At 41.5% G+C, this 21,363-nt stretch overlaps 1 protein-coding gene and 1 non-coding gene across 3 annotated transcripts in view; both read left to right on the top strand.

Moving 5' to 3' along the window:
* The window catches only part of BACH2 (BTB domain and CNC homolog 2), a 374,844-nt gene that overhangs the window by 274,575 nt on the left and 78,906 nt on the right, over positions 1-21,363 (top strand). For both annotated transcript variants that reach the window (XM_023517705.1, XM_023517706.1), the window contains one exon: positions 10,366-10,620. In XM_023517705.1, coding sequence (XP_023373473.1) covers positions 10,366-10,620 — 255 coding nt within the window. The remainder of the gene's footprint in view (positions 1-10,365; positions 10,621-21,363) is intronic.
* Positions 6,916-7,021, top strand: LOC111727694. The gene has a single exon (XR_002775179.1). It is a non-coding gene; the product is annotated as a U6 spliceosomal RNA (small nuclear RNA).

Genomic DNA, 21,363 nt, shown 5'->3' with positions numbered 1-21,363 from the left:
ATCTGCCCTATTAGCAGAATTTGGTGTGTTTCCTTGAGATCCCTAACTGTCTTAGAACCCAGAAAGAGGAGGGGCCTGGCGTCCTAGTTTCTTCTCTCCTGGAAGGCTTTGGTTTTCTTGTATATTGTCCGTTTCATTCCCTTTAACGAGCTCTGCAGGGGCAGTTTTTTTAAGCCATGTAACAGTTAACAATAATAAAATAGCCCCATAAACGGTGATTGGAAGGTTAAATAAAGCTTGTTTCTCTCAAGTATCTCACTCCCAGGTGTATTTCTTTTATACGCTCTTAGATTCATAGAATTATAGATCTTTAAGAACACTGCTGTTCTACTGGTCCATGCTTTTCATTTTAAAAATATGGACATGGACCCAGAGAAAAGTAAGCAATTTGTCCAAATCCGCAAAGTTGGTTGGTGCCCAAGCAGAACCAAAAGACCCAGCTCCCTAGTTCACACCTCTTTCTGCTACACCTCACTTTCATTTCTCTTTTTTCTTTTGTTTCATGTTTCACTAAAGAATTTGTGGCTTTGTACCCTTCATTACAAGGTTCTATCTTGGTGTAAGCACATTATATAATGTTTTACCCTTAAATGAATTGGAAAACTGAGGTGTTCCTTATAAATCTCCTTAAGAAAAGAGCACACTATCCATGTCCTAGAACAGACATCCTCAAACTACGTCCTGCAGGCCACATGCAGCCCACCTAGGACATTTATCTCGCCTGCCGGGTGTTTTTGCCGCCACTGCCTGTCCTGCTTAGCAGCCAACTCATCCCAGGGCCCGCAGTCCGGCCCTCCAACAGTCTGAGGGACAGTGAACTGGACCCCTGTTTAAAAAGTTTGAGGATCTCTGTGCTAGAACATCAAACATTCTACCCAATTTTTGAGTGTTTCATGACACATGCAAGCTACTATGATTTTTTAACTCAATAAATTTCTGTAGGCTAATTGAGAAAATTGGATATTATAAGAGAAAGTAATAATTTAAGAACCAAGAATAGAGAACATAAATCAGAATTGAGATCCCATGTGGGAGATAAGAAAATCCTGAAAACAGGGCACCATGGCTCATGGAGTAGGGCACCAGTCCTATATACTGAGGTTGGTGGGTTCAAACCTGGCCCTGGCCAAAACTGCAAAAAGAAAAGAAAATCCTGAAAACATTTGAAGGCAATGAAGAACTAATAAGAAACCAGAATAGAATAAGTTTGTTTTCTTACTAGAGAGTAACAAATTTAGCAGCAGTTTCCTAGTCGTAGACAGAAACCAGGTGAGCTCAATCTTACTTATCCCATGGCTTAGGGTAATTATATTGAATTGTGTCATTTAAAATGCTATTAGGGTTGTGTTTTTTTTCTTTTGAGACAAAGTCTCAATGATGAGACTCATCATAGGCATCATAGCTCACAGCAACCTCAAATTCTTGGGCTCATTTGATTCTCTTAGCCTTAGCCTCCCAAGTAGCTGGGCCTATGGGTGCCTGCAACAATTCCCAGCTATTTTTAGAGATTGGGTCTTGCTCTTGCTCAGGCTGGTCTTGAACTCCTGAACTTAGGTGATCCACACACGTCAGCCTCCCAGAGTGCTAGGATTACAGGTATGAGCCACCACACCCAGCTGTGGTTGTGTTAAAAAAATGATTCCAGATAACAAACCTCACAAATAATTATTTGCATAAATATTTTTGTAATTAGGTATTATACATTATAAACATTATAAGGAGTAAAGCAGAGTAAAGTTTACAAAGAGTATAAGCAGAGTAGAGTTTACAATGTGTGATGAGCAATGTGATAAATTATTGTTTGTAAAATGTTTACAGTAGTTATAGTATAAAGAATAAGTCTAGGACTTTTACTTCCAGCCAAGATGGACTCTCAGGTACTAAATCTACCCTCCCACCAGAAACAACTTTTGAAACAGATGAAGCAATGGCTTTTAGGACACTGGACACCAGACAATAATCTCCAGGAGAAGGAAAACAAGCTGAGCATACTGCTTTGAGAGTGTTTATAGCCCATGGCACAGGAAGGAGGAACGAAGGAAGAGCTGGCTGACACCTAAGTTGAAGAAACAAAGCTAAGAGTCTAGAAAGACGACCGTGGCTATAGTTCAGAATGCAGGGTAGCAGAGAAGAGATCGCTGCGCAGAGAAGGAATTCCAGAGATCTGCAGAGAGTTTTCCTTCAATATTCTTCAGAGTACTGATTAGAAGATGCAATTAAAGAAATGACCCAAAGATGAGGAAAGAGCCACTCAAAGCAATTAAAGGGAACACAGCTACAGAGGACTGGGAATAACATCATTTCTTACCAACTGGACTAAAAAAACATGTAACACAGGTCATTGGGTAGAATACTTAGAAGTGTCTTGACTCGGTAGGGGAGTAATAAGCCCTGGACTAAGCACTGCTTTTCTCATCTAGCAGATCTCAAGCTTCCAAGTAACTCAACCGTGTCTGAGAAAAAAGTAGAAGTTTATTTACAGGAACACAAAAATATCCAACATCCAACAAGGTAGAATTTAAAATATTTAGCATCCAATCAAAAGTGTCTAGTCATATAAAGAAGCAATAAAATATAACTCAAAATGAAGAGAAATACCAATCTCAAAACTGAAACCAGAACTAATATACATGTTAGAATTAACAGGCAAGGACATTGTGATAGTTAATATAACAGTATTCCATATGTTCAGTAAGTTAAAGTCAAGGTTTAATATCTTAAGTGGAGACATAGAAGACACAAAAAGAGACCCAAATTGGACTTTTAGAGATGAGGACCACAGTGTCTGAGCTGAAAGTTATACTGGAAAACATCAATGGCAGAAGAAAAGATTAGCGAACTTGAAGGCCTGGCAATAGAACCTATTCAAAGAAAAACCTAAGAGAGGAAGGAAGGCAGGAAAGAAGGGAGGGAAGAGAAAACAGAGGGGAGGGAAGGAGGAGAGGGAGGGGACATCTGTGACTATGGGACAACTTCTAGCATGCATGTGACTGAAATCCCAATGGAGAAAAGGGGAGAAGACAGAAAAAATATTTGGCAATAATATTTGAAATAACGATGGCTGAAATTTTTTTAAATTTGATGAAAATCATAAACCTCCATATCTGAGAAACTTAAGAAACATGAAGAAAATTATACCAGGGCACATCATAATCAACTTGCTCAAAACATGTGATAAAGAGAAAAATCTGAAAGGTACCCGGGGGGTGGGGGAAACATGATATGCAAAAGAACAAAGGTAATGATGACAGATTTTTCACTGAAATCAATGCAAATGAAAATTATCTGTTTCAAACTACTGAATATAAAAAAAACTATCGATCTGAAATCTATACCCTGCAAAGATAACTTTCAAAAATGAAAGCAACAGGCTTTTTCAGAGAAATGTTGAAATAATTTATCACTAGCATACCTGTACTCCAAGTAATGTTAAAAAAAAAAAAAATACTTAAGGCTCAGCACCTGAAGTATTTCAGAGAAATGTTGAAAGAATTTATCACCAGCATACCTGTACTCCAAGTAATGTTTGAAAAAATACTTCAGGCCTGTAGCCCAGTGGTTATGGCACCAGCCACATACACCAGGACTGGTGGGTTCGAATCCAGCCCAGGCCTGCTAAACAACAATGACAACTACAAGAAAGAACAGCTGGGCATTGTGGCAGGTGCCTGTAATCCCAGCTAACTGGGAGGCTGAGGCAAGAGAATTGCTTATGCCCAAGAGTTAGGAGTAGCTGTGAGCTGTGACACCACTGCACTCTACTGAGGGCAACATAGTGAGACTGTCTCAAAAAAATTAAAAAATAAAAAGAATACTTCAGGCAGATGGAAAAAATATATATAACTTTTTCTCTTATTAAATCTCTTTAAAAGGCAATTGACTATTTAAACAGAAATAATGACAATATAGTATGGGTTTTTTGACATTTGTGCAAGTAAAATATATGACAACAATAGTACAAGGCCAGGAAAGAAGAAATGGAAACATATTTGTTATTATAAGGATCTTGTGCTCCACATGTGGTGGCATGATATCACTTGAAGATAGATTGTGATGACTTAAAGAAGTACATTATAAATCCTAAAGCAACCAATAAAGGAAATGAAATTGAACCATAAAATATACTCAGTGAATATTAAAGGAGTCAAAGAATGAGGGAAAAGGAAATAAAGAATAGATGGGGCAAATTTTAAAAAGTAGCAAAATGGCAGATTTAAATCTGTCCAGATCAATAATCACATTAAATATGAATCATTTAACCACTAGAATTACAAATCAGAGATTGACAGATAATTTTTAAAAAGGAAGACCCAGTTATATGCTGCCTACAAGAAACCTATTTTAAAGATACAAATGAGTTAAAGGATAAGAATAGAAAAGGATATGCTATGCTAACACTACTCAAAAGTGTGGCTAATGGAGTGGCTAGTATATTAATATCAGAAGAAGTAGATTTCAGAAAAAAGTATATATCCAGGAATGAAAAGGTCATTTCATAGTTATAAAGGAGTGAATGTTTTAAGAGAAAATAAATATGTATGCATCTAATAATAGGTTTTCAAACTGCATGAAGCAAAAATGGATAGAATACAATAACTGACAGGCAGATCTACGATTATATTAAGATATTTTAGCGTCTCTTCTTAATACATGTTAGAACCAGTAGACAAAAAATAGAAAAGTTATAAAAGACTTGAACAACACTCATCATACTCCTTAAACCTACTAACATTTACAGAATACTCCAGCTAAGAATAATACATTCTTTTAAAATGCATATAGAATATTTACCAGGACAGATCATATTCTGGAACATAAAGTAAGTCTCCATGAGTTTAAAAGGATTGAAGTCTTATAAAGTTTATTCCTTGACCACAATGAGATTCATTCAGAGAATGATAACAAAAAGATAGCTGGAAACTCCTCCAAATACTTGGAGACTAAATAACATATTTAAAAATAACTTACGTATCAGAGAAGAAGTCCAAAGAATTGAGTAAAAATTAAAATTCAAACATTGTAAGATACTGTTATATCAGTGCTAAACATAAAGTTTATAGCATTTAAGCCTATATTAGAAAAGATAAAAAAAAAAAAAGAAAAAGTAAAAGATCTTAGCTCAATGAGCTCAACTTTTGCCTTATAAAACTGGGGAGGGGCAAAAAATTAAACCCGTAATAAGTAGAATAAAGGCTGTATAACAGTGAGAACAGAAATCAGTGAAATAGAAAAAAGCAATGAATAAAATCACTTTAACCAAAAGCTAATTCTTTGGAAACATCAATAAAATGTTAAACCTCTAGCCATATTGAGCAGGAAAAAAGAAAGAAGCAGAATTTCCAATGTTAGAAATGTGAGCAGTGACACCAGTACAGATTCTACTGATATTAGAAGAAAATGTTTTCATAATATAAATTTTTAATTGTATAATCTTAGGCCAATAAATTTGACAATTCTTAATTGACTGTATAGCTAAAGAAAACCCCAGGCTCAGAAAGTTTCACAGGTAAACTATACCAATACATGAAGAAAATATGATTCTACAAAAAACTCTTGTAAGAAATTAAAAAGGAAGAAATACATTCTTTCTCTAATTTTTGTTTTTATTCAAATTAATATGAGGGTACAATTTTTAGGTTATATTATTCTCACTTCCAGGATAAAGTTCCATTTGTAGAAGAGCCTCTTATGTAGGGGGAGGTGTTATACACCCTCACAGTGTGCACGTTAGGTGAGATCCCGCCTCACGCCCTCCATCATGCTGCTGTATGTCCTCCCCTTCTCCCCTCCCACTTCCCTCTACCAAGAAATACATACTTTCCAAGTCATTTTGTGAGACCATCATTACCCTAATTCTAAAACAGCATCCCAATAAAATTATTTTGGGGGGGGGGGATGTTGAACGGAGCTGGGTTTGAACCTGCCACCTCTGGCATATGGGGCCGGTGCCCTACTTCTGTGAGCCACAGGCACCAGCATCCCAATAAAATTATAAGAAAACCAGGCAGATATTCCTTATGGACTTAGAGGTAAAATTTCTTTAAAATGTTAGCAGATTGAATCCAACAATGTATAACAAAGCAAATACATTATGACCAAACTGAGATTATTCTAGAAATGGAAGGTTGGGTCAACATTCCAAAATCAATCAATATTATTTATCACATTAACAAACAAAAATGAAAAACTGCATGATTATTTCAATAGATGAAAATAAAAGGCATTTGAAAGTCTAACATCTATTCCAGAATTTTAAAAAAAGAGAGAATTAGTGTCAGACTAATATGAGTGTACAAACGATTAGGCTACAATGTCTGTGTTTGTTAGGGAAGGTCCCTGTTGTGGTTGTGCCCCTCACCGAGGAGGTGTGCCATGTACTCTTACGTGGTGCCTGTATTAGGGTGTTGTTAGAGCACAACAATCCCCCTCCTTCCTCCCTCCTTGCCCCCTTGGTACTCCCTGCTCCCTTCAAATTTAAAAAAAAACTAGAAATAGCTTCTAGTAATTTTCTTCCAGAAAGAAATTTCCTCAACCCAATAGGAGCATCTGTGAAATACCGCTAACTAATATCATATGTAATGGTGAAAAGCAGAAGGCTTCCTTCCCACATCAGCAAGGCAAGGATATCCACTCTCACCACCGTTATTCCAACATGGTACTGGAGGTTCTACTCAATGCAGTAAGGCAAGAAGAAGACATAGACACCATCCTTGTTAGAATGGCAACGAAATGTCTTTACTCACAGATAACGTAATCTTATATGTAGAAAATTCCCTGGAATCTACCCAAAAACAACCCAAAAAGCCTATGACAGATAATAAACAAGGTTTTCAGATAAAGGATCAATACTCAAAAATCATTTATTTTATATTCTAGCTATGAGAAATCAGAAATTCAAACTAAAAAAACAATACCGTGCTCACTTTGGCAGCACATATACTAAAATGGGAATGATACAGAGAGGATTAGCATGGCCCCGTCCAAGGATAACACAGAAATGTATGAAACATTATGTATTTTTTAATGCAGGACTTGGTGGAGGCTGCATCTTGGATTTTAGATTGGGCTCCCTCTCTGACTGACAGAGCTCCACTTCTCTCAAGCTCAGTGTGACAGTCATACCTGGTGAGGAACTTGAGGTCCAGGTTCTGTCAGTCTGCTGCTACAACACATAGTTTTATAAATCTCCCACTGTACAGAGTACTTAAAACTACATTGCAGTATTTAAAACAGAAGACAAATGCCATTTACAATGGCATCAAAAATATCAATACTTAGGCATAATTCTGCAAAAATGATGTGCAAGACTGATACACTACTATAAAATATTGCTGGGAAAAATTAAAGATGACCCAAATTAATAAAGATACTATGTTCATGAGTCAAAAGTTTCATTATTGTTCAGATGATAGTTCTTCTTAAATTGATCAATAGATTTAGTATAATCACAGCACACTATTTTATAGAAATTGGCAAGCTAATTTTTAAATATATACGGAAATGCAAAAGATGAAAATAGCTCTGGAAAAGAGCAAATCAAAACATTGTGAATATGGGCTCAGTGCCCGTAGCTCAATGAGTAAGGTGCCAGCCACATACACTGAGGCTGGCGGGTTCAAATCTAGCCTGGGCCAGCTAAACAACAACGACAACTGCAACAAAAATAATAGCCAGGCATTGTGGCAGGTGCCTGTAGTCCCAGCTACTTGGGAGGCTGAGGCAAGAGAATCACTTAAGCCCAAGAGTTTGAGGTTGCTGTGAGCTGTGACACCTCAGCATTCTACCCAGGGCAACATAGTGAGACTCTGTCTCAAAAAAAAAAAAAAAAAACTTTAGAGATTGGCAAACATAAAAAATGGAAAGAGACAGAGTCTATAAATAGATCCACACATATGTAAGCAATTGATTTTCAATAAAAGTGCAAAGGCAGTTCAGTAGAGAAAAGATAGTCTTTTTAGATAGTGGTGCTGGAAAAATTGGATATTCATATCCAAAAGACAAAAAATAACCACAGTCTGTATCTTGTAACGTTGTAACATAGATAAAATTAACTCAAAATGGTCATAGACCTAAATGCAAGAACAACAACAAAAAAAAAAATACAACTTCTAAGAAGCAAAATACATGGAGAAAATCTTTGTGACCTTGGTTTAAAACAAGGACTTTTTTAGATACAACCCCAAAAACATGATCATAAAATAACAAAAATGATAAATTGGATTTATCAAATGAAGACTCTCTGCTGTTTGGAAGATACTATTAAGAGAATAAAAAGACAATTACAGACATCTGATAAAAGACTTTTATTCATAATATACAAAAAACTTTCGAAACTCAACAATAAGGAAACAAAAAAAAAAAAAACAAATTAAAAATGGGCAAAGAATCTAAATAGACATTTCTCCAAAGGAGGTGTAAAGGTGGCAAATAAACACATGAAAGATTCTCAACAACTTTCATCATAAGAAAAAACAAATTTAGGGACGACACCTGTGGCTCAAAAGAGTTAAGGCGCCGGCCCCATATGCTGGAGGTGGCAGGTTCAAACCCAGCCCCGGCCAAAAACCGCAGAAAAAAATAAAAGAAAATTTAGAACCACAAGATATTCTGTTATACTTATTAGAATGTCCAAAGTGAGACTGACCGTATTAAATATTGGCACAGATGTAAAAGAACTGGAACTCTGCTTTATTCTTGGTTAAAATGCAAAATGGTACAGCGACTTTAGAAAACAATGGCAGCGGCTCAGCACCTGTGGCTCAGGTGGCTAAGGTGCCAGCCATGTACAAGCAAGGTGGCGGGTTCAAATCCAGCCGGGGCCCGCCAGACAACAATGACGGCTGCAACCAAAAAATAGCCAGGCGTTGTGGCGGGTGCCTGTGGTCCCAGCTCCTTGGGAGGCGGAGGCAGGAGACTCGCTTGAGCCCAGGAGTTGGAGGTTGCTGTGAGCTGTGATGCCACGGCACTCTACCTAGGGGGACAGCTTGAGGCTCTGTCTCAAAAAAAAAAAAAAAAAAAAAAGAAAACAATGGCAGCTTCTTAAAAAGTTAAACATGCCATGTGACTGATTTATTCTATTCAAAGGTGTTGACCCACAAGAAATGAAAGCACACACACAGAGTCTTATACACTAATGTTCATAGCTTTATTGTTCTAGCCCAAAACTGGAAACAACCCAAATATCCACCAACACATTAATGAGTAAAGAAGTGAGCTCTGTCTGTACAATAGAACACTACTCGGCAGGCAGCAAAGGAACAAGCTTTTGATACACGCAGCAACATGGATAAGTGGCAAAATAATTATACTAAGTAAAAGAAACCAGATAAGAAAAGATATATAATGTATAATCTCATTTGTATAAAAACCCAGGAAATGCGAACTAACCTACAGTGTCAGAAAACTGATCACTGGTCCCAGGGAGTGGGAGGAGTCACAGAGAGTCACAAGAGAGTAACTGTTCAGGGGCTTCAGGAGACTTTTGGTGGTGACAGATGTGTTCACTGCTTGATTGCAATGAGTGCATACATCAAAACATCAAATTGCAAACTGTCAATATGTGTGGCTTATTGTATATAAAAGCTGTTTTTAAAAATAAGAATAAAGCCAAAAAGAAAGACTCACTACTGAAGTTCATATTAGCAGTAAACAGTACAGGCAAAACTGTTCTCATGCTCCTATTGTGGTAGATTGTGTTTTCTTAAAGAGGCCGTCCATCAGGTGGGCTGGAACAATGGCTGCCTGGTCCCACGTCTCCCTAAGAGCAAGGTGACCACAGCATTGTGCTAGTTGTGCTTTGTCTTCAAGTGGCAGAGGGCTGGTACATCTCCTCATCAGCGTGTGTGCAGTCTGGCTCACGTGTCAGATTATGCGTTCTGATTAGATACGTGCTCTACTTGGCATCTTAGCCAAATTTGGACTTAGGAACTTACATGCACTTCGTTAAGACAGCTTTACAAATACTTCAAAGTGATTCATTTCCTCTTAACACAAATCTCAATTAGTACTTGCATTGAGAAAGTTCCTTTTCAAACTAGCAAGATCAGAACTAGCAAGTTTTAAAGTATGAATGTGTTTTAAATGTTTTAAGACTCAAAATTTAAGTGTTCCCTTAAAAGAGCTGGCTCTGTTACTATGGGGTAAAAGAAATCAGTGACTGGAAAGGATAAAGGTAAACCATAGAACTTGACTCTCCAGATGTGTTTTCTGAGCTCATGTGCTAGCCAAGCATAAGTGTGCCAAGTGCCAGCACTGTTCTTCTCTGTGCCTCCAGCCCCCGGCAAGGGGACACGGGGACCATGGTGACCTTCCTCACCGTCTCTCTCTGACTCTACAGCCCCAGTGACTCAGCTTCCTTTCTTTCAGGGTGTGAACGGCATGTCTGTGGATGAGAAGCCTGACTCCCCCATGTACGTGTATGAGTCCACAGTCCACTGTGCCAACATCCTCTTGGGCCTCAATGACCAGCGGAAAAAGGACATTCTCTGTGACGTGACTTTGATCGTGGAGAGGAAGGAGTTCCGGGCCCACCGGGCTGTGCTGGCTGCATGCAGTGAATACTTCTGGCAGGCGCTGGTCGGACAGACAAAAAATGACTTGGTGGTCAGCTTGCCTGAGGAGGTACTATAATTTGGTTTGTTTGTGTAGTTGTCAGTGGATGTTTATCAACTTATAGAAAACTGGCTGAGCAGGACCTGGAAGGGATACTGTGTACCACATCCCCACTGGGGGGACTGATGTCCACATCACCCACACATTGGGTTTGTGCCACAGCCGGGTTTCTTTTTGATGCACATCAAGTGTCAGAGGCACAGAATAGGAACAGAGCATCCTTCTTTAAGGGAACTGAGCCTCACCTGTGGCTCAGAACCTTGTAGTTTCTGGTTCACTTGCATGTTAGGTTTTGAGTAGTTCAACCCAAGTTTGTTACAGTCCTAGATATGGAATCTGAATCACTGCTATGATTTCTCTCTTTCAGATAGTTTAGGGATTGCTAGATTTCCCTTGAGAGTAAGAGAATGAAAGCATTCACACCACTCCTTGCTTAGGGGAAAAATAAAGGCAACCAGTAGTTTTCACCATTAATATAGTAAGATTCTAAGAATTATAAACTTGTTTTCACACTGTTATTGAAATACTCCACTCTGGTTTCTTAATCACTTCAACAAGCCCAATCATTTTGGTACTTTGATTGGATAGTTTGAGGTGCAGGAATTCAAAAGATGGGCCCCACAGCAGTAGCAAACCATTAAGCTGCTCACCCTTCCTCCTCCTCCAGCATCCTCATCCCAACTTCCTTCTTTTTATTTTTTTGAGGGGAGAGGAGACAGAATCTCAGTCTGTCCCAGGCTGCAGTGTGATGTGATCCTACCTGATAACAACCTCAAACTCCTGGGCCCAAAAGATCCTCCTGCATCAGCCTCAAGCAGGTGGGACTACAGGCACCCACCACCATGCCTGCCTAATTTTTTTACTTTTTTCTTTTTGTAGAGAGCAGGGTTTCACTATTGCCCAGGCTGGTCTTGAAGTACTGGCCCTCCTATCTGATTTCCCTTGGTTTCCATAGGACACTGGGTGATGGTTTGGGTTCCCTGTGCACCACCAGCACAGTGTGCAACTCTTAAGCCTCCATCAACAGTTGTGCAAGCTGTGCACTGCACAACTCCCAGGAGTGCAGCTCACATCAGGGATTTTAAAGATAGGGCCAAGTTGTGCAGTGCTGCGGCTTTCCACTGAGCAGCTCTTCACAGCAGTCTTGGGAGAAGCTGTAGACCCTATCTCCGGATGTCAGGTGCTAATAAGCACAACTAGCATGAAACCCCAGGGGTTACCAACCCAGAGGCCTTCAGAAGCCTGGCAGATAGAGAGTGGAGCAGGTTGTAATGTGACAGTGATGGGGCAGCACCTGCTACACAGAAGGGCACCAGATTCAGCATAGAAAACAAATGGGCACACAGGCCTGGGGAGTGAGGGGTCATTGGACTCCCTCCCCTTGTTGGGCAGCACCTGCTGTCACCCTGCTGAGCAGGAAGGCAGCCAGCTGACAAAAAAAGGGGACTGTGTAAGAGGACTCAGCATTTCACATCAGGGCCTCGTTACATCCTCAACAGGGATGCTCTGTTCCCTCCCTCGTACCACTGTTAAGTGGACAGCTAAAGAGGTCTCAGCACTAGAAACAGAAGGACAAACCACTTGCAGGTGGCGCGGCTGTGGCTGTGATGGGGGCGGACCGTCATTACCAAGTCATGTGTGGATGCCGGGGAGTGGCAGCTGGGGTCTGGCCAGGGACCCTGAGCTTCATTTTCCTCATCTGCACTGATGATGGCTCAACCAATCAGGTGGCTGCGACCAGTGTGTGAGAGGATACTAAATACAAAAGTTATCAACACAGTTCCAACACCCTGGGACACATTGGCCAAATCTAAGGAAGGCCCTTCTCTAAATGGCTGCAAGAATGCCCGTCTTACTGATTGCAACTCTAGAGTTCTCTGGAAATATTTGGAAAGTTCAGTTATCTAGAATGGTCTTGGAGAAGAAGCTGGACCTTATAGTCAGTTTGTTATCTGTTTGAGAACCATTTCATCTCATATATATTTTTTACTGGTTTTTAAAAAATTAAGTTACACTAATATATATGCAGATGAAAATTCTACTTCCTATAATGTAATCTCTCTTCAGTGACTGTCGGCCCTTCCTGAGACTCCCCGGAACCAGGTCTTCTAAGCCCCAGTCAGCAGCCCCACTTTAGCACTTAAGTCCTGGTCTAGTCGCTGAAGCTCTCTGAGCCCCAGTTCTTCCCCATAAAAAAACCTAAAATTCTGAAGTCTTTGAGTGATTTAAAAGGACACAGGCTACACATGTGTATAACATAGCCTTAAGTGTCTTGGTAGACCAAATCCCTGATAATTATTTATTTCTGTGCCAGTGAGGGCTTTCTAAAAGTAAGAGGCATCATACAAAATCTGTTTGCCCTTTCTGACTGTATTGTAGTTAAGTGAGACTTTGCTGCGTGCTGAATTTCTTTCTTCCTAACCTTGTAAGGTGATTGTCGTCTCTACCTCATCTACATCTCCCAACCATTGCAGCATTCTGGTTGCATGTCGTGTTCCTGAAATCTTCAGATAGAATAGACACTTTCTGTTCCCTGAGAAATGTGAATTCGTGTTACCAATAATTCAGCTCCACATATCTTGGTGTGGCGTGGGAGCCACCCCCAGTGGCAGTCCCCATGTGAGCCAACCCTTGGTGGCACTTCCATCAGGGAGCTGTCTTGTTACTGAGGCTTCCTATGAAGAGTCCCCCTCTGCACCTGCCCGTGGCCCCCCCACAAGGCATCATCTTCTGCAGTGTCCTGTGAGCTGTTCCTGCCCATGGCCCCCCACGCAGGGCATCATCTTCCGCAGTGAAAAGCCCCCCTCTGCACCTGCCCGTGGCCCCGCACGCAGGGCATTGTCTTCCACAGTGAAGAGCCCCCCTCTGCACCTGCCCATGGCCCCGCACGCAGGGCATTGTCTTCCACAGTGAAGAGCCCCCCTCTGCACCTGCCCATGGCCCCCCACGCAGGGCATCATCTTCCGCAGTGAAGAGCCCCCCTCTGCACCTGCCCATGGCCCCCCACGCAGGGCATTGTCTTCTGCAGTGTGCCATGTGCTGCTCTGAAAAGTCCCTGCAGGCTGAGTGGTCACTGAGCTCGGGAATGGTTTTGTAGAATTTGAATTAAGTGATAAACAAGCATGATTTTTTCTCTATACCTTTTCTTCTTAAATAAAGAAGTTTGGGGGAGAAAAAGTAATAAACAAGCAAACATTCCAAACACTGCCTTCAACAGTAGCTACTTGGAATTACTGACATGTGGTTCATAGGATATAAGAAAGAAACATTAGATTAGCTCCTTAGAAATCTTTAAACCTGGCTAGGCAATCAATGCCTGTAATCCCTCTGGGAGGGCAAGACAGGTGGAGTGCTTGAGCTCAGGAGTTGGAGACCAGCCGGAGCAACAGTAAGACACCCCTAACTCTACTAAAAATAGAAAAAACTAGCCAGGTATAGTAGCAGTTGCCTGTAGTCCCAGCTCCCTTTCTCACACTTGACCCTTATGTACTCTTCTGGCAGCCATGCTCAGCCACTGCTCTTCTCAGGGGCCAGCATGGTCAAGTGTAAGAGCTCCTCCTTGGACCACAACACTTCCAAATGAAACTGCTGCCCCCACCCCACCTCCTTGGTCACTCAGGCCAAACCAGATGTTGCCTCTAACTACTGTCCAGTCATGTAGCTGCCCCAGAACCCGGAGTCTTGATGGGCAGTGCCAATAGTAGCAGATGAGAGCCACCCCTGGAGCCAGCACAGCCTCTAATCTGAAAGGAGAAGAAGCAAAAACAGAGGGCTCCTTCTAGACATCAGGGAATACCTTAATTGTCTTTCTTTTTCTCTTCTAAAATGGAATGATGGTCCCTAGGATTTCTAGGGCTTGAGTGTCAGCTCCTCATGTAGAAATGCATGCAGGCTTGGTGCCCTCAGTGGTTAGGGTGCCAGCCACATACACCAAGGCTGGTGGGTTCAAACCCGGTCCAGGCCTACTAAACAACAATGACAACTACAACAAAAAAAAATAGCCAGGCATTGTGTCATGTGCCTGTAGTCCCCACTATGTGGGAGGCTGAGGCAAGAGAATCGCTTACACCTAAGAGTTTGAGGTTGCTGTGTACTATGACATTACAGCACTTTACCAAGGGTGACATAATGAAACTCTTTCTCAAAAAATAAAAAATAAATAAAAAGCATGCAGTCTATACACACACACACATACATATACATATACGTATATATATATATATATATAGTAGAGTACTCCTCAGCAGTACCAAGGATGAAATAATGTCATTTGCAGCAAGTTGGATGGAACTGGAGACCATTATCCTAGCACTCTGGGATGGAATGGAATCATTCACTTCTGAATCAAATCAGAAGTTGATTTGAATTCTGGTGACAGGCATGTTAAAAGCCCTGACTTCAGCATTATACAGTTCATCCCTATAACAAGAACACTTGTACCCCCTCATATTGTGAAATGAAAATTATAAAAAACACACCCAGATAAGAATGTCAGCCAACAGTAGGGGATGAGCCATTGTACTTAGTACTTCCATTACATAGTAAAACAGATCATTTGATTGATAATTAGTACTATGGTTTGTGCTAAGAGGTGAAGAGAAAGTGGCTGAGGCACCAAGCACTGCAGGGCCACTCCTCTGCTGCTGGTCGGGATTAGAGATGGCTCAGCAGACTTGTCCTTGCTGTAGCCATGGAAACCATTTTGGGCAGGATGCCAGCTGTGCTGGAAATGACATCATGATTGTGAAGTTCATTTTGACTGTGCGTGGAGGACAGAGGGCAGGAAGGGATGTGCTTCCTTAGAAGACATGCCACCCGTGGTGATTTGCACGCCCCTTGCAGAATGCCGGGGAAGAGCACCTGCTGGGAAGCTGGTGTCAAAGCCCTGTCACCTTCCTGTGGCTTGTTTCCTGTGTCTTTTTACCCTCTGGAGAAGAAGGGCTCGTGGGGAAGATGGCTCTAGGGTGGGAGTAAGGGTGGCCCTTGCAGGTGGACCTTATATTTTTTAGGTATAAATATTTCAGACCTCTGCTGCTTTGTACTCCCTATCTTTTGCACTCTCTTCCTCTCAACATTCTGGGGGCACATCTCACTTTTCATTGCTAAACAAGAAGCAAAGCTGACCCAGAAGGATCAAAAAAGGCATTTGTTGTTAAGTCTTAACCACGGGGTGTAATAAAGTTCTGCCAAGCATAGATGCCAACAATGAAATTATGGGATTTTCTTGTCTGGAAGATTTAAAGGATATGAAAACTATTAATGTTTCTGGGATGGTTTAGGTTCGGTCTTTCAAGGAAGCAATAAGACAGTTATGACTACCTTTGGACAGTCCTTGTGTGTCATCCCACATCAAGCATAGAGAGGGCAGCCCAGGATGCCAGTGGTACTCTGCCCTCAAGCATGGGTGCAGGGGAGGGGAGCACAGTTCTGGTGGGAGATAGGCTGAGAAGTGGCTTGGCCAGGAGGAGATGGGCAAAGCAGTCAGCCTCTTTGGGCTTCACTTTTCTTAGTCATTTATTCAACAAATATTTATCAAGGACCTGCTGTGTACCAAAAGGACTGTTCTAGGAGCTAGATGATCCTGGCTCACATTCTGGTGAGGAAAGAGAGGAAATTAGCAAACATCAAAGGCACTTCATTAGATGCTATTAGGGAAATAAAACAGAGAAGGGAGTTGGGGACTGTCAGGTAGTACAATTGTAAGTAGGTGGTCGAGAGAAGCCTATTTAAGGGAGTGACTTTTGAGGAGAGGCTGAATGTGGTCAGGGAGCTGGCCATGCTGACTGCTAGCGTGAGCATGAGCGTGAGCCCGGCAGAAGAATAGCAAGAAAGAGACCTGGAGGCTGCAGCCTTAGATGGACATGGCACATCTGACACACGTCCAGGAGAGAAAGGGCAGAGTGGGAAGACCCGAGCTAGACGGGTGGTGGGGCTGGACTATGGCCTCAATGGACACTCAGCTTTTACTTGGAATGACCTGGGAGGCCACTGGAAGCTTTGCAGAAGATGAAGAATGATTTGCTATGTGAAAAACGATCGTAAGAGGGCCAGGGCCAGGCCAGGGGAAACACACTAGAGGCAGTAACCCAGGTCAACCACGACAGCCTCTACCAGGGTGACAGCAGTGAAGCAGTGGCCAGTGTCAGCTTCAGGTGTTATGTGGAAGGTAGAGCTTATGGGGTTTTCTTACAGGTTGGAAAGAGGAGTTATATGTAACACCAAGGATTGGGGCCTGAGCTGCTGGTAGAATGGATTTGTCATTGATTGAGATTGGGAAGACTAGAGGAGTAGGTTTGGGACTGGGGCAGGACTGGGAGTTCTTTTTCATATATGTTAAGTTTAAAGTGAGTGCTCACATCTAAGTAGAGCTGCCTAGTATACTGCTGAAGTAGACATGGCCAGATTTCATGGAAGAGTCTAGCCTGGAGCTAGAAGTTTTAATATCAGAATACTGAAAGCCCCAAGACTGCGTATGATTACCAGGGGAGTGAGTGCAGACAGAGGGGTCACAGGATTGAGCCTCAGGCTTTCCAGAACTAAGAAGTAGGGAGATGAAGAGGAGCCATCAGGGTAAACCAAGAAGGAGCATCCCGAGTTGGGAGGAGATGCAGAGTGTGCAGCGTGCTAGAAGCAATGCGGAGAAAAGAGCAATCAAATGATGCCGGCAGTCAGCCAAGATTAAGGCTGAAAATTGACCATCCAGCAGTTTGGAGGCCGTTGGTGATTTCATTGAGCACTTTGGGAGGGCAGTAGGAGCAAAACCCAATTTGATTTGCGAGAACTAGAGAAAGCTAATGTAAGCTGTTTTTGAGGCTTTTTGTATTAAAGGAATCAGAGAAGTAGGTAAGTAGCTGGAGGGAAATGGTGTCAGAGAGTTTTCATGTGTTCTTTTGTTTTAAGTGGGAAGGAATTCCAGCACATTTGCACACTATGCTGAAGATTCCCAGTGCTCAGCCACGCCCAGTGTTCCTCTCTTAGGGAGACTGAATTTACCCTTAGAGAAGCATATGGTACATCTAGCCAATGAAATGGGAGGTGAAGTAATGTCTGGGACCAGTAGAAGTACTTATGAGCTCTCTATGCTCTTTCGCATCCATTTAGACACATTTTGGTGTTAAAGAACTCTAAGATGATGTAGACAGCCCCCTGAGTCACCACTGGAGGACAGCCAGTCAGGAAAGCCATCTGACTCACACCAGACTCTGGCGTGAACGAGAAATAAACTTCTGTTAAGCCATCAAGATTTTATGTTTTAGAAGCTGGGCACAGTGGCTCACACCTATAATCTCACTTTGGGAGGCTGAGGTGGGTAGATTGCTTGAGCTCAGGAGTTCGAGACCAGCCTGTGCAAGAGCAAGACCCTGTCTCTAGTAAAAATAGAAAAACTAGCCAGATGTGCTGGCAGGTACCTATAATCTCAGCTACTTGGGAGGCTAAGGCAGGAGGATTGCTTAAGCCCAGGAGTTTGAGGTTGCTATGAGCTATGACTCCACAGCACTCTAGCCTAAAGCAACAGAGTGAGACACTGTCTGAGAAAAAAAAAAGATTCAACGCAGCTTCTGACTAATACCTGGCTGATGGGAAAGTTCCAAAAGAGAGGGAAGCTTGACATAGGAGACACAAATCAGCTGCTGGACACAAGTCCTTGGGTGCACAAGAGAAGTTGCTGTCTACCGACCAAGTGCACAGACTTGACTCAACAGGGGCATCCTTATCTGGAAGTGACGCAGTTGGATGGCTTTCTGAGGACCTCAGAGGTTAACTTTGCTAGATTCCTATTGGGAGGAGAGGGAAGAGATCCTGCTGGCAGGAAGCAAGGAGAGATTCAGATTAAGAGGCAGGGAAAGGCCATGAGGACTGGAGGCGAAGGGGTCAGGAAGGAAGAATGTAGGACTCCAATGGAGTGAGCTCAGTTCCCTCCCCTGACTCTGCAGCAAGAGTCTCCCCGCATTCCCGGGTGAGGACAGCCACCAGCAGGACCACTGGCATCACCTCTAGCACAGGCGGACTGCAGAAGGCACAGAGCCTGGCTCTGTAACCTATTTTGGGAGGGGTTAGGATTTTGAGGACGTTTTCACATTTAGTGACCTCAATTTGGTGACAGTCTGAGTGTGCAGGGAGTAATAGTGCTGGTTGCTAGCTGACTTGCAGGCCTGCTGTTCAGCTTAATGAAATGTGATATGTTAAACTTCTTGGAAGGATGGTGCTATAGAAACAGTAGGTGTTATTACTCCCATAAAAGGAAAGAACAGTCTTCTCTGATGAAATGGCTGTTACCTCAGAATCCTCATTAAAAGCTGTGGTGCAGTTTTCCAAGTTGCACTAGTGAGACTTGGCAGCAGATAAGAAAAAAAGGAAATAAATAAAAAGAAGTCAAAATATTCCAGGTAACTGCTTGCTGGTCCTAGAACCATGCTGATAATTTTGAAATGCCTAAAGGCAGAACTTATTTATAGTAGCACAAAGGTGACTCCCAGCCCTAAAATCTGGGCCTCCGTCTCAGATGGGAGGTGCAGTAAAGTCGCAGCCCTGGGAAGAGAGCTAATGCTATTACCATTCTGTCTCTGCAGCTTCAGGATGGTGCTGATACAGAGGGAGGAGATCTAGTGTAAAAATAGCCACAGCAATAGCTAATTTTAAAACTGAGACACATAAGCTGTTTCCAAACCTCAAATTTTGTTAAATCCTGAGGCCAGTTAGTCCTATTTAAAGAAACTTATGTAGAAATCCTTCCTCTTTTGGCATGGTAGTAGGAGTTGAGTAGACAAAAACCTAAGAAATATCTAAAAATTATTTTTAAGTGACCTGATTTCAAAGCCAGTTTTGAGGTTTCTTTTCACTATACTTATTTATCCCTAGCTGATACATGATGACCACAATAATCAACAATAATCATCAAGGCCTTTGATAGTAAAGTCATTTGCATTAAATTTATAATATTAGTTGCCAGTATATTTATTCATTTTAAAACTCTTCTCTGTATACGAACAAAATGTCCTTTGTATTTCTTTCTTTCTTCTATTATGGAGTCTCTTAGCTATTTCAATTAAAATTAATAATAGATTTAGAGACAAAATTCAAAGTTATGAAGTTCCTCACTTGATCAATACTCATAACCATTATTTTGTCATAGTTAATCATAGATCCTGGTCCTTTAACAGAGCACTTAATTAAACTTTAAATTCATGATAAGAAGTTAAATAACACTTGGGAGAATTTTAAAAAATTATTTCCACTTCCCATCTAAATTATACTGCCCCCCCAAAAAAAGTTATTCTAAAGAGACATAGTAGCTGTCAGCCAGGAGTACTGTAGTTCATGCCAACATGAGCTGGCAGCAAGTCATAGTCCAATTAGCACGGCTTCGGCCTTGCAGAGTAATCGCTCCTGGTAGATGATTGAGTCATTCATGATGTGGTGGTGCTTCGCTAGAGCCAGTACTTCTTAGAATAGGTTTCTTGTTCATGTTATTACCTGTCCTACTTTGCCAATAAATGTGCAGGACCATTTAGGCTGAAAGCCGAACCAAAGAGGAACATTAATGATGGATCTCATGTCCTCTTGCTTCCTGAAAACTGAGACTGCTATTTTTAAGCAAATTACAAGAAAACACAGTTCCCACACCAAAATACTCAGGAGTTAGAATCCAAGAGTCAATTTTTGTTCTGTCTTTTCTTTGGCAGCTTTACCATTTGGCACAAATTTGAGGATATCAGTAAAGTCACTTAATAATCTTAATGGAATTGCATTCCATTCGGAAACTTGGAGTGCCGCCAGACTTCCTCAGGTTTCAGCTTTGTTGTGGAGCTGCTCACAGCACTTCTGGTGGGTGTGCGGTCGTAGAAGCAGGCAGCTTTTGAAAGAGGCCCTTCTTATGCTGAGAACACCTGGAATGTTTGTTGGATGCCTTATAAGTCAGGAAATTGATTCAGGAATTTTTTAATAAAATAGATCATACCCGGGCATTGGAGTGATGCTGATTGTCAGTTTAAAGAAATAAATCAAAACTATTCTTAGAAGCACAGAGAAAGTAGAATAAAATTGTGGGCACTAATCAGTTAATACCTTTATATTTACATTCTTGTTTACTTTGGTTCTTAACCAAATTGCAGGCTAGATAAAGAGCTGACTTGTTCTTGCTTTTAGGAGTAGAGCAACTAAATAGTAGCACCTCCCGTCTCCTAATATTTTAGAAGCATTCTTTTTTTCCCATTAACTTGGTGCACATAGTAAAATTCATCACTCTGCCATATTCCTAAAATCTGTTGACAGTTTCTCTAACTAACATTGGCACCACCTACAAGCTTGCTAGTGATGCGGGGAGCTCTGCTCTCTGAGATGGGCTTTCTCATGCAGCCTGGCAGTCTGTTTGTGAAAACCTGGCTGCATCAACACCCTGGGTGGGAGGGTGCCAGGCTTCCACGTGAGCACTTTTTTTTTTTTTTGAGATAGAGTCTTAGTCACCCTGGGGTTGAATGCCATGGCATTATTGCTCACAGCAACTTAAAATTTTGGGGCTCAAGTGATCCTCTTGCCTCAGCCTCCTGAGTAGCTGAGACTACTGGTGCCTGCCACGATGCCCAACTATTTTTATTTATTTATTTATTTATTTTTATTGAATGGTAACTGTGTACATTGATGCACTTTGGGGGTACAGTGTGGTGTTTTCACACACAATCCAAGACACTTCCATCAAACTGGTTAACATAGCCTTCATGTAACTTTCTTAGTTATTATGTCAAAACATTCATA

This window comes from Otolemur garnettii, unplaced genomic scaffold (genome assembly GCF_000181295.1).
Source record: "Otolemur garnettii isolate 467f Iridium unplaced genomic scaffold, OtoGar3 scaffold00118, whole genome shotgun sequence".
In the NCBI taxonomy this organism is placed as follows: domain Eukaryota; kingdom Metazoa; phylum Chordata; class Mammalia; order Primates; family Galagidae; genus Otolemur; species Otolemur garnettii.
Note: the sequence above shows the minus strand (reverse complement) of the source record. Positions and strands in the feature narration are given on the sequence as shown.